At 38.8% G+C, this 14,285-nt stretch overlaps 4 protein-coding genes across 5 annotated transcripts in view; 2 read left to right on the top strand and 2 right to left on the bottom strand.

Moving 5' to 3' along the window:
- Positions 1 to 1,837, bottom strand: part of LOC126593427 (uncharacterized) — a 35,321-nt gene extending 33,484 nt beyond the window's left edge. The window contains exons 1-4 of one of the 2 annotated variants that reach the window (XM_050259501.1): positions 1,529 to 1,837; positions 695 to 917; positions 318 to 475; positions 85 to 230 (exon numbers count right to left, since the gene is read on the bottom strand). In XM_050259501.1, coding sequence (XP_050115458.1) covers positions 85 to 230; positions 318 to 475; positions 695 to 917; positions 1,529 to 1,619 — 618 coding nt within the window. In that variant the 5' untranslated portion in view covers positions 1,620 to 1,837. The remainder of the gene's footprint in view (positions 1 to 84; positions 231 to 317; positions 476 to 694; positions 918 to 1,528) is intronic. The other variant, XM_050259499.1, reaches the window with a different exon arrangement.
- A 782-nt stretch (positions 1,838 to 2,619) lies between these two features.
- LOC126593425 (probable zinc metalloprotease EGY1, chloroplastic) lies at positions 2,620 to 7,263 on the top strand. The gene is made up of 10 exons (XM_050259495.1): positions 2,620 to 3,142; positions 3,960 to 4,424; positions 4,541 to 4,681; positions 5,235 to 5,336; positions 5,808 to 6,019; positions 6,180 to 6,230; positions 6,310 to 6,379; positions 6,564 to 6,632; positions 6,825 to 6,875; positions 6,988 to 7,263. Exons 1-10 carry the CDS (start codon positions 2,774 to 2,776, stop codon positions 7,144 to 7,146), a joined length of 1,689 nt encoding a protein of 562 aa, XP_050115452.1. The 5' UTR covers positions 2,620 to 2,773; the 3' UTR covers positions 7,147 to 7,263.
- Positions 7,264 to 7,895: 632 nt separating this feature from the next.
- Positions 7,896 to 10,346, top strand: LOC126593423 (histone-lysine N-methyltransferase SUVR3). Its single transcript, XM_050259492.1, has 2 exons — positions 7,896 to 8,612; positions 9,777 to 10,346. Exons 1-2 carry the CDS (start codon positions 7,967 to 7,969, stop codon positions 10,163 to 10,165), a joined length of 1,035 nt encoding a protein of 344 aa, XP_050115449.1. The 5' UTR covers positions 7,896 to 7,966; the 3' UTR covers positions 10,166 to 10,346.
- Positions 10,347 to 10,847: 501 nt separating this feature from the next.
- LOC126593424 (LOB domain-containing protein 20) lies at positions 10,848 to 12,410 on the bottom strand. Its single transcript, XM_050259493.1, has 2 exons — positions 11,793 to 12,410; positions 10,848 to 11,360 (listed from the first exon to the last, which is right to left on the bottom strand). The coding sequence occupies exons 1-2, from the start codon at positions 12,219 to 12,221 to the stop codon at positions 11,025 to 11,027; spliced, it is 765 nt and encodes a 254-aa protein (XP_050115450.1). The 5' UTR covers positions 12,222 to 12,410; the 3' UTR covers positions 10,848 to 11,024.
- Between the last annotated feature and the right edge of the window lie 1,875 nt (positions 12,411 to 14,285).

Genomic DNA, 14,285 nt, shown 5'->3' with positions numbered 1-14,285 from the left:
GAGATCTGAAATTCAAACTATCCAATGAAAAACTAAGAGCATGCAAGTCAAACGAAAATACATCAGAATCACAAAAAAAATTACCTGGAAGAGAATGATTATAATGACCAGAAAAACTCCTATAACCATTGAACTGCTATAATAAAAAGGTACCCAATTGCTGACAATTGGTGCCAATAACAGTAAAGTAAATCCCAGTGCCAGACACAAAAGGCGCCATCTCTGAAAATCTGTACAGACAAAAATAGATAACTATCAGAGCCTGCAAATTGTAGCATAAGCAATTATTGTCGGCCACACTTTCATTTTTATCAAACCTTCTTCAACAGTTATGGTGACAGAGCCAGGTTTTTTGCCAATGAACTTGACATCGACATATCTTTCATCATAAGGCGACATGACAGAGCTCCATAACCCTTTCTGAATATTTTTCCAATCATCCTCTTCACACTGACATAATCCAAGCGCATTATTCCTGAAAACAATTCATGAGTGAGACAAAACAATCCACAGAAAAAAGATGTGCGTGTGTGTGAGAGTGCGACTAGAGAAAATGAGTAAGGGAAAGAGGAACAGAGAGAGGGAGGGAGAGGTAGCATATGGTGCACTCATAACTCAATCAATAAAACACAATTATCCTTAAAAAAAAAAAAACAGAATGATTGTAATAGTAAAGATGAGACATTTCACTCACCTATGAAAACAGACTTGACTTTTGCTAAGCAACCTCTCCAGGATTCCTTGAGATGTAGACAAGGTGATCTTAAGTGAACTTGCATAACTCCCAAGTTCTAACCTGGATATACCAGAAACTCGTGCCCGTTGACAAAATATAACATCTTTAGAACCAGGCACAGCTGAGTGCTCAGAAAGAGGTGCCGGGATGACTTCTCGTACTGGGTTTTCAATATCAACACCTGTGATTTCAATATTGGTAAAGGTTAGTTTCAACTATGCAAACAAACCACCGAAGTACACAAGAGATATTTTGAACTCTTCAAAGTGCAAATCCCTAAAATTATAATGGACATACTGTCTAGCTATAGCAGATTAAAAACTCAAAATCAAAGCGACATCGAGCGGTAAGGTGCAACATATGTTATCAGACCAAACCCAAAATGGTATCACGCTAAACTACAATACTGAAACTAACATTCCACTTTAAAGGCCAAAAAGTCGACATTTTTCGAAACCCTAACCGGCGAACAACTTGACATTTCCCTCAAGCAATACAGCAACCGAAATAAACCCTAAAGAGGCATAACGAAACCCTAACCCTCTATCTGCCTTGCAAGTAACGAAACAACAAAAGGGAGACTAAAACGTAATAATTTTCACAGCAAATAAATGCAGAGCAAGTCAAAGTACAAGTTTTTTTCTCTTAAAATGGAAATAAGTAAACAACCCACATACTCAAACCATCAAAAAAAAAAAAAAACAATCACTGATTTTCCTAAAATTTTCTCGGGAAACAAACAGGCGGCGACGAGCAACACTTAACAAAAATTGACAATATAGAGATAGATACCTTTGAGTTCGGTGGCAGGTGAGAGGGTCGGAAGAGAGAGACAGAAAGCAAAGAGAAGAAGGAGAATGGCGGAGGAGAGAGAAGAGCCCATTGCATCGCACACTCGCTACTCTCGCCCTCTGCGTTGCGAGATAGCTTTGGCTCTAAAAAAGTGTCCATTTTTTCTGTTTCTGAATCTGATTCCAATTTTTGAAGAAAGATTTCTTATAGAGGGAGCAAAAGCATCATGTTTTGGGCCTTGAAGAAAAGGGCTTGGATTTTGGCTGCCCCATAGGCATCGATAGAAAACACGTTAGTTTCACTTAAGAAATTGCATACAGGAGTAATCTTCACAAAATTGAAACTCAATATGGAACAAGACTCATATTCTAAAGAAAAATGTGAGTAAATGTAATCAGTCAAAATTTAACATCTTCAGGATGCAAGTAGGACGCACACAAAGGTATGGTCATCTCAGAATGGATGCCTTGTCAAAATCTCGTCAGGCAAAAAAATCCAGTTGGACAAAATGATCCTGATCGTAGGAAAAATAGTACATTGATATCAAATAAGTATACTTCAAGATACTTTTCCTAAATTTGACAAAATGGTAAAATACAGCTGGAGGTTCAAACTTCAGGCGACCCAGCTGACAACCCAAGTATGGAGATTAGGGACGACGCAAAAACGGCGACGTTTGGTCCTAGGGTTTTGGAATAGGAGTGGCTCGCTTTAGCGACTTTAACACGTGGCTCGACGACGCAGCTTAAATGGCTTCAAGCTGTGGCTTCACGCAAGTCAAGGTGCAGAAACCCTAATTCTGTTATTTTTTTCTTTTCTCGCACAATTATCACTTTACCACAATATATAAGAATTAGGAACATAATTTAAGCCGAATATTATAATTCGAAACGTGTAAAATTAGGTTTATACATCATAATGAAGATTTCATGCAATCAAAGCTGAAAAAATATCGAAATTGAAATCGTGTTTTAGAGGGTAGTTGAATTGCATGAGAAGCATTGTAAAATGGTTTGGAGCAGAAAATAGACTTGAGAAATATACAAAATGAAAAAATTTAAAAAGAAAAAGAAAAAAAAAGGGATATTAGCAAAAGTCATCGGATATTCACATATTCTGTCACAGCAAAAAAAAACTAGCTGAATGAGTGCAGCCCCTCCTCCCTCCTCTGCTTCCAAATTCCAAATGTTGTTGTAATTGTAATTTCACAGTCTCATATAATTCAAGCTCTGTGAATTCAGCTGAATGGGGACGCTCACCAGCTGCACTTTCAGCACCCTGGATTTCAACTTCACCCTCAAAACCCGCGAAATTCCGAGACTGCCATTTCCCAGGAAACCCAGCAGCAAGAAGAATTCATGCTTCTTTTGCAGCAGAGCGAGTGTAAATACCCAGAGCATTTGTTGGGTTCCGCGTAGGAATTTTGGTAGTTTTAAATGTCATAGTTCTAGCGATAATGGTGACGGTGAAGGTGATGGAGAGAGTAGCAGCGGCAGCGGTAGTAGTAGAAATGAGTCAACAGACCCCACGACGGCGGCGACGACAACGGAAGTAGATGAAGATAATATACGCTCGAACAAATATGATTCCGAGCGTCCATCGGTTTCTTCCAGGGTACATTGCGTATCTTTGTTATATGTGTTCTTACTTATATTTTGCATTAGCTGTTGAATTTGCATTAGAGTCTTCTTATTTTAATTGTGTTACCTTACAGCGTTTTATTTATCAAGTTTGAATTTTTAGCGAAGAAATTGGTATAGGAATTTAAATTCGGTTTTGGGTTCTGCAAATAGGAGTAAAGGGTTCTGTATTTGTAGAATTTTCTGGTTTGGTCAGTGGGTTTTTTTTTATCGGAATCCTCAGTTGACGACGGTATGGCATGTATAGTAAAAATGGTAGCTATCCAACTGTGGGTTTTAGTTGCAGCACTCGAGAGTGCGTATGAGTTCATTTTCTGTGTTAGTGTTAGTGTCTTTGTTGAATTGTTTTAAGAATTGGTGTTGGAGAAATTTCCATCTTGTTTTCTACATTATACGTGGAGGTGGAGTCTCATCTGGACTTCCAACGGTTGAGATAGACAGAATCTAGCTAGCTTCAGCCATTGAATGTCTTCAAACGGTTGGGAGCTCAGTTTCAAAGGAAAACAATTGGGACTGACTGCAGTGCATGAATTAGTAAAAGACACCATGTTATCTGAACTCTGTTATCTGAATTTGGTTGCGGATAACCGTTATAGCTAATTTCCTACGTACGCTTTGTTCACAGTACTTGTAAGGCAACTGACTATCACTGCCAATATGCATATGTAGTTATGTACCTATAGACTTGATTCTACGTGCGAGAAAGAGGACATCAGAGTTTTATTCTCACATACATCTAATATAGTAATGTAACAGTCTCTAATAGCGTTATGTGTCGATATGTCTGTCAGCCGCCAACTATATCACCACTTGGGCCTGCGTACAATAATTTCCAAGTTGACTCTTTTAAACTGATGGAACTCCTTGGACCTGAGAAGGTTGATCCTGCTGATGTAAAGCTGATTAAGGAAGCACTTTTTGGTTATTCTACCTTTTGGGTGACCAAAGAGGAGCCTTTCGGAGACCTTGGTGAGGGCATTCTCTTCCTTGGGAATTTGAGGGGAAAGAGAGAAGAGGTATTTGCCAAATTCCAGAGTCTATTGGCTGAGGTCACGGGTAACAAGTACAACCTTTTTATGGTGGAGGAACCCAATGCAGAAGACCTAGATCCACGTGGTGGGCCACGTGTTAGCTTTGGTTTGCTGCGGAAAGAGGTCTCAGAACCAGGGCCAACAACGCTTTGGCAATATGTAATTGCTTTCTTATTATTCCTTCTAACAATTGGATCATCTGTGGAATTAGGAATTGCATCTCAGGTACGCCAACTTGCGTTTTTTTTATGTGTTTTGTGATGCTATAAATGGTCCATTAGTAATTGATTTCTTTCTCATTTTTAGAGTATCTACTTATATTCATGCATTATTTTAAACAGATAAATAGACTTCCACCAGAGGTGGTGAAATACTTCACAGATCCAAATGCCGTTGACCCACCAGATATGGAGTTGCTATTCCCGTATGTAGATTCAGCCTTGCCTGTAGCATATGGTGTTTTGGGCGTTTTACTGTTTCATGTAAGTGAGATGTCTTGCTGTTTGTTGGTTTTGGTTCAAATTTAAAATGTATATTTCTTTCTATATATTGGCTATCACACTGTGCTCTTTCTTGTCCACTACCGAGTAGAATCTTTAAGCCTATGCCTATGAAAGAGAGAGCTGATTAATTGTGATGTTTCTGTACATTATGTATAATACTAGATTTGATTGTGAATAAAATGAGCATGCTTATTGTTCAAGTTCACTTACCCTGACGATGTACGTTGAAGAATAAGTGGATACTCAGTTCTGTCAGTTTCAAGAGAGGGCATGCTAGTGAATAAAATGAATGATAAGTAAATACTCAATTGTGTCAGTTTTAAGTGAAAAATTCTGATGACTTGCATATGCTTTGTGTGAAAAATGAAAAATTATGTCATTTTCTTTTAAAAATTTCTGTCAATTAGACCTTCTCCAAATGATTTTTTGAGTTTTGACGAATTAGTCAATATTTTATAATTTGTGATTTCCTATTTGAATTTTACTTTTGTTCTTATTTGAATATGATTATGATGGAGTTAATTGTATGCAGGAAGTTGGGCATTTTGTGGCTGCTTTCCCAAAGAAAGTAAAACTTAGCATTCCTTTCTTTATTCCTAATATTACTCTTGGCAGCTTCGGTTCAATCACTCAGGTACCTCTAATAATCCAAGTATAGCAATCTGAAACATGTCCGTTTAAGAGACTTGTCTCTGTTGTTTAGTATACAATCTGAGTAGGAGCAGGTTATTCCCGAATGAATAATGTAAATTTGATCTTTGTAATGTACTTCTTCCCCCTGCCACTCCCCATCCCAGACACGAGTTACACATTTTATTTAAGACAGTGTTGGCTTATTCTGTTCCGACTTCTGAGTCATGAGTTTCTGACTTTTCCATTTCTCCAGTATTGTAAGTTTGAATAGTTTCGGACTTCTATATTTATGTGATAGTTGTAGCTATAGGTATGTTGTATTTGATGCAGTAGTTTGACCTAGATTTGTGACTACCTTTGCTCAAACTAGTTCATCTGTGCGCCTAGACCCCCTTATCTCCCTTGTTTGTACTTAAAGGTGATTCACATAATTTCTTCTCATCGTTCACTGGTTTTGTCACTGGTTTTGTAGTTTAAATCCATTCTTCCTGACCGGAGCACAAAAGTCGACATATCACTGGCGGGCCCTTTTGCTGGTGCTACACTGTCATTGTCAATGTTTGCTGCAGGTCTGCTGCTCTCGTCTAATCCCAACGCTACAGGAGAGTTGGTGCAGGTTCCTAGCATGCTGTTTCAAGGTTCTTTGCTTCTTGGACTCATCAGTAGAGCCACTCTTGGTTATGCGTATGTCCTTCCCTTGCCTCTGTACCACTATTTAACTATTCTTCTTCGTATGTGAGCTACGAGACATCTATACAATCCTTTTTCATTTAATGTAGTAGAAGTTTCAATTCATTTCGCTTCATATATTCTTAGTTGTCATGATACCATCATGAACATGCAGATCAATGCATGCTGCGACAGTTCCAATTCATCCTCTTATGATTGCTGGCTGGTAATGTACTATTTCTTGACAACCTTAATAATTTCATTGCAATGCGTAACATGCTTGTGACTCAAGTTTAACATTGCAGGTGTGGGTTGACAACAACTGCTTTTAATATGCTTCCAGTGGGCTGTCTTGATGGTGGAAGAGCTGTGCAGGTTAATTTACAAATCCGTGCACTGAATTTCTCTTTCCGTTTTCTTTATTATGATGATTTCATGAAATCTTTATTTAATTTGTTTTAGTTTTGTTTTTTTCTCTTTGAAGTAGCCTAAGGTAGACAGTTTACAGTGATGATAGCCGTATCCTAACGTGGCTTATGGTATATCTCTCTTATTGCAGGGCGCTTTTGGAAAAAATGCTCTAAATGCTTTTGGCTTGACGACATACACGATGCTTGGATTGGGAGTGGTATGTCTTAACTTTTACGGCCTAAACATAACATGCTAATGTTTGCTTCAAACTTTAAATTCTTGGATTGAACAGAGTATGATAGCTTTTACAACTTAAACAAAACATGCTTATGTTTGGTAAAAGCATTAATAGCAGTTTTTCCTACTTCCGAGGCTCGTTAAGTTTTAGTCTTCTTTTCCTCCCTTTCAGCTCGGCGGACCTCTCTCACTTCCATGGGGACTCTACGTGCTCATATGCCAGGTTTGCATATAAGAATTTACATACTGTGGTTCCATGCTTCAACAATCCTCTATCTGCTACCGAGAAAGAAAAAACGCTCCATCTCATTACGTTGTTTTGTTTATATGTTCAGAGGACTCCGGAGAAACCGTGCCTGAATGATGTAACCGAGGTTGGAACGTGGAGGAAAACAGTTGTTACAGTGGCCGTTTTCCTTGTTGTACTCACACTTCTTCCGGTATGGGATGAGCTTGCCGAGGAGCTAGGTATAGGTCTTGTAACCACATTTTGATGTATCATACGCGAGAGCCTTTTTTTGTTCGAGTAATTTCGATAGTAATCCATTGGCTGTAAAGTTTGTGAATTCAATACGCATTCGATCTAATAAAATTCCATTTTTCGTGCTCCATTTTCATATTTCTTGAAATAATGAAGATTGTGGGAGCATGCACGCCTGCCCGATTGGACAGATGTGTCGTATTACAAGCCCAATTGAGTAGGCGTGTCGTATTACAAGCCCGTAGAGGTAAGCACTTTGCAAGGCTCCCGTAAGACACGGGACAAATACGATGCAAGAACCATTAGCACCGCCTGGTCACAAGGTGCATTAACCACCCTAATTAACACAGTTTTTCGAATTAAACGGCTAATTGACTTGATGATCGGAATAATGGTTCACACAACCAGCAATGAGCATGCACTATGCATAACTCTACCGGGAACGCTAATGATTGTCCTTAAACAATATACTCAAAGGTTTCACATTCAAACTTATCAGAGTTGCCATTTAGTACTATAGTTTAGTGATATTCGTCTTCACTTGTAAGTGAGTGATCTTTGTTTTGCAGACTCATAAATAACGAATTAGAAATCCAATTTATTCTCGTTACTCTTGTGCTCCAACATTGAATCAAATTATTATGTCATCTTAAGGCGACAATTATTATTCACAACACAAAAACGCGATTAACCATAATTCATGTTACGTAGCTTTATCGTGTCATGTCCAAAATTGTCATTCTCGTATTCCAAATGTCCCAAATTTGCTACATCCCTAAATTCAAATTTCTCAAAGGTTTCTTTGCAGCTCACTGAAAGCGGGGGCCTCAAGGATGCAGCAAACTCAGCCCCCAACCCCGCCATCCAAACGCAACCACTCCCCTTCCCTCCTCTTCCAGTGCTCAGACCTAATCCTCCCATGGTTAACTCCACAAGAACTCGCCACCGTCTCTCTCACCTGCACCGCCCTCCGCGCAATCTCCACCTCCATCACTCTCCGCCGCGCCTCCGACGCCTCCCGATCCCTGGAACCCCATCCGATCCCGTTCCGTAACTCCGTTGATCGACACCCGTACGCCTTCTTCATCTACACCCCATCTCAAACCCCTCCTTCCTCTTCCCGATTTCCACTCCGCCAATCCTGGGGCTCCGGTTGCTCCGCGCAGGGACCGAACTCGGCGGGTGAAATCGGTGTCGAAACGGTGCGTTTGGTGGATGAGTTGGGGGAGGGCGCGGCTGGGTGTGATTGCGAGACGTGTGGGGAAGAGGGTGGTGGGTGTCCGTGTTCAGAGTTTGGTGGGTTCGACGGCGTCGTTTCGGAGTGTGGGTTGGGTTGTGGGTGTGGATTGGATTGTGGGAATCGGGTGAGTCAGAGAGGGATCGAGGTGAGGTTGAAGATTGTGAGGGATAGGACAAAAGGGTGGAGCTTGTATGCTGATCAGTTCATTCCAAAGGGTCGGTTTGTCTGTGAATATGCAGGTATTTGTATAACAACCACATTTTACAATTCTCATTTCGCTATTCTACTTTAAACTAATTTAAACTGCGTGCAGCGGAGCGGGATTTGAATATCTCAATGGCATTTTGTGTTATGTTTAGTGTGTGTCCTGATGGTATGTGATTGGTGTTTCTGTTGATTTGATTTGATTCTGACTAGGAGATGAAAAAATAATGTTTTATGTCTTGAATTTTGTGACATGAAATTCAAGATTAGGAAGAATGTGCTTGAATTGGGTTGGGAAGTTTTGAATTTGGTGCTCTTAGTATTTTATTGGATATATAGTTATGCAGTGTCATAACATCAAATCAATCAAAATCAGGGACCTTATGAATGAATCCTTCAACCTGCATGAGAAGTAATAAGAGTAATCATTCTGATGTTCTTATTTTTTTTGGTGGAAATGTTATTGAGGTAGAGAAGATTGAAAATATAGAAAGGTGTTCTTTATAGGAGGGGGACTATAGTTTCATTGCTGAAATGGCATTGTTTTCTGTAGGTTGGATTGAAATATATGGTTTACGGTATCAAAACTTCATTAGAGGTAGATAAGAGAACAGATGGTATGTCCGATATTTGGAGCTCGAATTAGAGTAGGGATCAGGACCCTTTAGATTTGAAATCATGTAGTTGGATCATCATACATTTAGGTACAGCTTTAAGGAGGAGTGAATGTGATGGGAGTGAAATTAAAGTTTACAAAACAAAGATTGAGGAGTGAAGTATGGTACTTTGGGGCATGTGGGGAAAGGAAAAAGAGAAGTGCAAGAGTGAATTAAGAAGGCCTTCCTATTTATCAGCTGAGGTGTTGGGGACCATGGACTGCTACAATGTCTGACCATATCGCTGTAATTGTTGTTCATGAATGGCTTTCAGCCGCTGCTGCTCTTCTTCTCCCCTAATATTATAGCTCTTGCCAAAACTCCTATATTATAATCTACTTCCACCATATGATACTTGTTTAGGACATTCCCAATTTCCCATGCTTGTCCCCTGGAATGTTGTGATACGGTTCTGTCTATTAGGTTGATTAACATGTTTCTGCAAATAATTTCTTGAATGTTCATGTGTGTATCCTGCAGGATGGACTATTTATGTTCCAACACTTAAATATTGATATTTTTTTTTCTTTTCCGGTGAGAAAGGTGAACTCTTGACAACAAAAGAAGCAAGATTGCGGCAACAAGTATATGATGAATTTGCATCAGATGGTAATTTTTCTCCTGCTCTTTTGGTTGTGAGGGAGCATCTTCCATCCAGAAAGGCGTGTTTAAGATACAATATCGATGCAACAAGAGTTGGAAATGTAGCAAGGTTCATCAATCATTCGTGTGACGGTGGTAATTTATTCACAACACTGGTCAGAAGTTCAGGTGCTCTACTCCCACGCCTTTGCTTTTTTTCTTCAGAAGACATACAGGAAGACGAGGAGCTTACTTTTAGCTATGGTGAAGTTACGCTAAGGTCTAAGGGTTTAAAGTGCTTTTGCGGAAGCTCTTGTTGTCTTGGAAGGTTGCCGGCAGAGCAGACTTAGTCGCAGTTTTTGGCTCTATAGTAAGTAATCCGGCAAAGCAACAACTGAAAGCATTTGTTGTCTGTTCTGGTTCAAAATGGAGGAATGTTACGAATTGTTCAGTTGTGCTACTGTAATATATAATGGATGATATTATTGGAATCCATTGATTTGCCATTGATTTGCTCAATTGGCCTTTTAACTTTTGTGCATCTGGAGTTGGTTTGTCATGTTAGAATATATTAGTATAGGAACCTTGGAATAATGTTGATTAATTAAGCCTCTGTTTTCAGAAGCCATAACAGGTAACATTCTCCGAATTTTGCGCTTGTTTCAAATAATACATGAATAATTGATTCTAGTGTTACATATCATGACTTTCGATGCTACACAGGCCCACAAGTTGACCTTCTAATCCTTCGTCAAATTGATGACTTGGCAGCCATGATACTTGTTTATGGGTTGACGCGGAAGCAACATTTGCACCACATGAACCTAAACTAGTTATCATGAAGCTCGACTTCTCCCAAAATGGAAAATAGTTGGACAATTTCAATTTGATCACAATTGTCCAAGGGTGGCTTCTACGCAACCCAGAAATGGGTTCAACATTTACCATGTCATCAATCTAATGGAGAACCAGATGCTCAAATCAAATATGGACAAGCATAAATTCATGACTTCAAAATCTCATGGTGCAATGTGAAAAAATAAAATACCGTGATCATTTAAAATAAGCGGGAGAGTGTGAAATGTAACTATCCCAAGATTTTACCCATGCACACATGTATCAGTGCTTGGTGAAAAAAGAGTAGTTTAATGATAACAAACGATATATATAGATGATAGCAAGCAAAATTAAGCAGCAGAAAATTCTAAATCAATAGCGATCATTGGCGAACAAGAGTGGAACTCGACTCTCTTCCTCATCATCTTCATCATCTCGGGATGGCCTCGAAAGCTGAAGAGGCTCCATGAAGCTCTGTGAAGACGGGGCCGCCTCGATGTCGAAATTTGAGGTGAAGCTGTTCATGTTGATGAGGTTAGTGGTGGCTGAGGAGTTGTTGGAGTAAGCAGGCTGCAACATTAGTGCCAGGCTCTGCTGCTGCTCATGCTGTTGCTGCTGCGAGGTGATTTGGAGAGCGTTTGCAAATGCAAACCTGCTGTTTATCAGCTGAGTTTGCACCATTGCTAGCTCGGCTTGCAAAGATGCAACCTGCACGATATTCATGCCACAATAGTTAACTATATCACATCAGATAGTCATACGTACGTTTCAATGAATATATATGTATATGTTTTGACTATTGTACTGGTAATTTGCATCTTAACTGAAGCCTTTCGGTTATGACATCATCTTCATGAACGTTAAAGTATATTTGTTTTGTATCGATACTTGATCATTGTATGATAAATCTCGAGTGCAAGAGTAAATACAATTTATCGACTATATATACAATATTTTGATGTCAATAAAAAGATGTACAAAAGGAGTTAAACTTTAAATGTTGACCAGCTTTGCCCTATGAACCTACAAAATTTGTCGGATTTCGTCAGGCAAAATTTCATAGGCCAAGGCTAAAATTTCTGATAGTGCGTGTAGAGATAATGGATGAATGAACATTGTTAGTATATGATTTAATGAAACCTGTTGTTGCAAAGCAAGTATGGTGGAGACACAACCATAAACGGGGTCGGAGAGCCTAGCTTGAGCCTCGTAGGAAATGGTAACGACAGCGTCATGCCGGCGGTTCAAGGGAATGTGCAACAAAAGCTTCGAGACATTACTCGCCCCAAACACCTTGTGCACAGCTGCAAAGCGTGCAGCTCCTTGGTCTGAACCGAAATAGGGTGCGAATATGCACCCGCTTATGCACTTCCTCCTCAAAAACTTGCACGCCCCACATGGTGCTGCACCACCACCACCACCACCACCAGAACCTACTGCATTACTATTTATTGTTGTCGTTCCCACTGCCGCCTCCATAGACGCACGCTTGCCTCCCCCTCCAATGGATGTGCCCTTCCTTCGGCTTTCAGACGTGCCATGGTCTCGTTGTACTGCCGGATCAGCCATCAAGCAATGGGAATTATATTGGAAGGACTGGCTAGTTAACAAGATGGGCTATATAGGAAGGTATAAATTAAGGGTAATTTAATTAATTCGAGAGGGAGCAAAAGAGAAGGGTGGCGAGTTTGGTGCTTATAAGGAAACTGCCGGAGCTAGCAGTGCACGTTTGTCTCGTGAAATAGTTGGCAAGCTGAATGTGCGAGGCCTTTCTTTTAATTCTTTCTTAGACTTTCTTAGAGAGAGAGAGAGAGAGAGAGAGAGAGAGACGTTATGGTTGGTGACGTATATGAATATTGAGTGAGTGAAATGTGAGTATGGTAGCTGCATGGTGTGTGTGAGGCACACGTGCGAAGGCGAAGGGAGTAATTTTATGGTATACTCAGAATACAGTCTTGTGATATTATTATATATTTTACTCAATTTATAACACGTGAATTTGTTTAGTTTTTATTTTTTATTAATATAGTTTGAGTGGAACATATATATCGATTCTGTCACATTTATTATAACACGTAAAATAATATATCATATGTAGATGATGCTTTATTGTAGTGACAAAAAATAATCATGTCTATGCACCATAGTGCGGGCTCGAGATCCATTGATTTCTCTTTCTCTTAACAACTAATTATTTAACTCACTGAAGTTATCGCTTTATTTATAAATAAAAAAATGATATACCATGTAGTATATGTTTATGCACTGATAAAAATTTCTTGTTAAAGAGGGGTCGGGGTTTTATAATTAATTAATGTTTAATTAAATTAATTTTATGAGAAGTAATTATATTAATTTATACCATTATTGGTGTTAGTTTTAAGTATAGTACTACATAAAAAAGCAAATGATACTTGAATGGAACTTGTAGAAGGTTGTCTTGGATCCATCATGGCGGGCAGCTGGCATTAAGACTTGTATTGCCCGTGGCACGTGGAATGGGGAGAACCTCAAAGTGCATGGGTGCACATGTCAAGCATGATCTTTTACCTTGGTTAGGAGAGAACAGAATATTTATGTTTTAATAAAGAAAACGTGCACGCATTTTACCGTGGTGGCAGATTGACCGTTTCCAAACGACTAATTATCTAACTCATTATGTTAGAACCCTACTCTACGTCTTCCATAATTGCACAGAGATGAAATAAAAGAACAACAATACAAACAATTAATATTTCATTAATTGCCTGTCTTCTCTTACAATGTACTGTTTATGCTAATATCTAACTCTTAATTGTCACCACAAGATGATGCATCTGACATCCTAACACATTAACACGGTTTTTCGTAAAATAAGAAAAAACGTAGGGAAATGTCGAAAATATATACATAAAATATATAACACTGCCCTCTTTAAGTATTTGGTGATCAAAAAGTTAAAATATGACCACTTTTGACAGTCTTTTAAATGAAAAAAATTACAATTTTATTTCTCATATATGCATTTTTTTTGCTTAATAGAATTTATATTTACACTAAAATATATTTAATATAAAGAGAAAAAAAGGTGCAAACTTAGAAGGGAGAATGAGAGAAGGATACATGGGAAAAGGCAGTGAACGTTTGCTCATTATAGTAGGATGAATGCTCTTAACAACTAACCGTGCTACAGTTTATTGCTCCATGTAGTATAATTAAATAATAAGAATAATATTAGGTACACCAAATAATGTGGTACCAATTAAATTTGTACTTTATTCAAGTTGGCATTTGATTAATAGTTATAATAAAAATTTATAGGGTATAGAATATGTGACATCATCTGGTGCTTAGATTTAGTGCACGAATTTGACGTATGTATAGCACTACTGAAATAATAATAGTTTAACGTTTTTACAGAGCAAGTAGCTTGTAACTCAGTTGGTTAAGAACATTCACTCTTGCACTCGAGATTCAGTTTGAATCTCAACTCATTAAAATTTTTCTTTTTGTCAAAAAGAAAACTATTTGTTTTACGGTTGGATCAATATATATACCTTTGGTAGGGCTGACACCCGCCGGCAGCTACGATTGGAAAAGAACCGGAGCTGGCTGGGTGAAAGATTGGTTGTATGCCAAAACATCGGGTACAAA

The sequence above is a fragment of the Malus sylvestris genome, chromosome 12, assembly GCF_916048215.2.
Source record: "Malus sylvestris chromosome 12, drMalSylv7.2, whole genome shotgun sequence".
NCBI classification, from domain to species: domain Eukaryota; kingdom Viridiplantae; phylum Streptophyta; class Magnoliopsida; order Rosales; family Rosaceae; genus Malus; species Malus sylvestris.
The sequence above is the reverse complement of the archived record's forward strand: the minus strand, read 5'-3'. Positions and strand labels throughout refer to the sequence as shown.

What these genes read in the sequence shown, in the direction of transcription:
- LOC126593425 (XM_050259495.1), top strand. Translation starts at nt 2,774, where the DNA reads ATGGGGACGCTCACCAGCTGCACTTTCAGCACCCTGGATTTCAACTTC. An exon ending in TGGGCGTTTTACTGTTTCAT is followed by an intron (nt 4,682 to 5,234) that starts GTAAGTGAGATG and finishes AATTGTATGCAG; the next exon opens with GAAGTTGGGCATTTTGTGGC. An exon ending in CCTCTTATGATTGCTGGCTG is followed by an intron (nt 6,231 to 6,309) that starts GTAATGTACTAT and finishes TTAACATTGCAG; the next exon opens with GTGTGGGTTGACAACAACTG.
- LOC126593423 (XM_050259492.1), top strand. Translation starts at nt 7,967, where the DNA reads ATGCAGCAAACTCAGCCCCCAACCCCGCCATCCAAACGCAACCACTCC. An exon ending in GTTTGTCTGTGAATATGCAG is followed by an intron (nt 8,613 to 9,776) that starts GTATTTGTATAA and finishes CCGGTGAGAAAG; the next exon opens with GTGAACTCTTGACAACAAAA.
- LOC126593424 (XM_050259493.1), bottom strand. Translation starts at nt 12,221, where the DNA reads ATGGCTGATCCGGCAGTACAACGAGACCATGGCACGTCTGAAAGCCGA. An exon ending in TACTTGCTTTGCAACAACAG is followed by an intron (nt 11,361 to 11,792) that starts GTTTCATTAAAT and finishes AATATCGTGCAG; the next exon opens with GTTGCATCTTTGCAAGCCGA.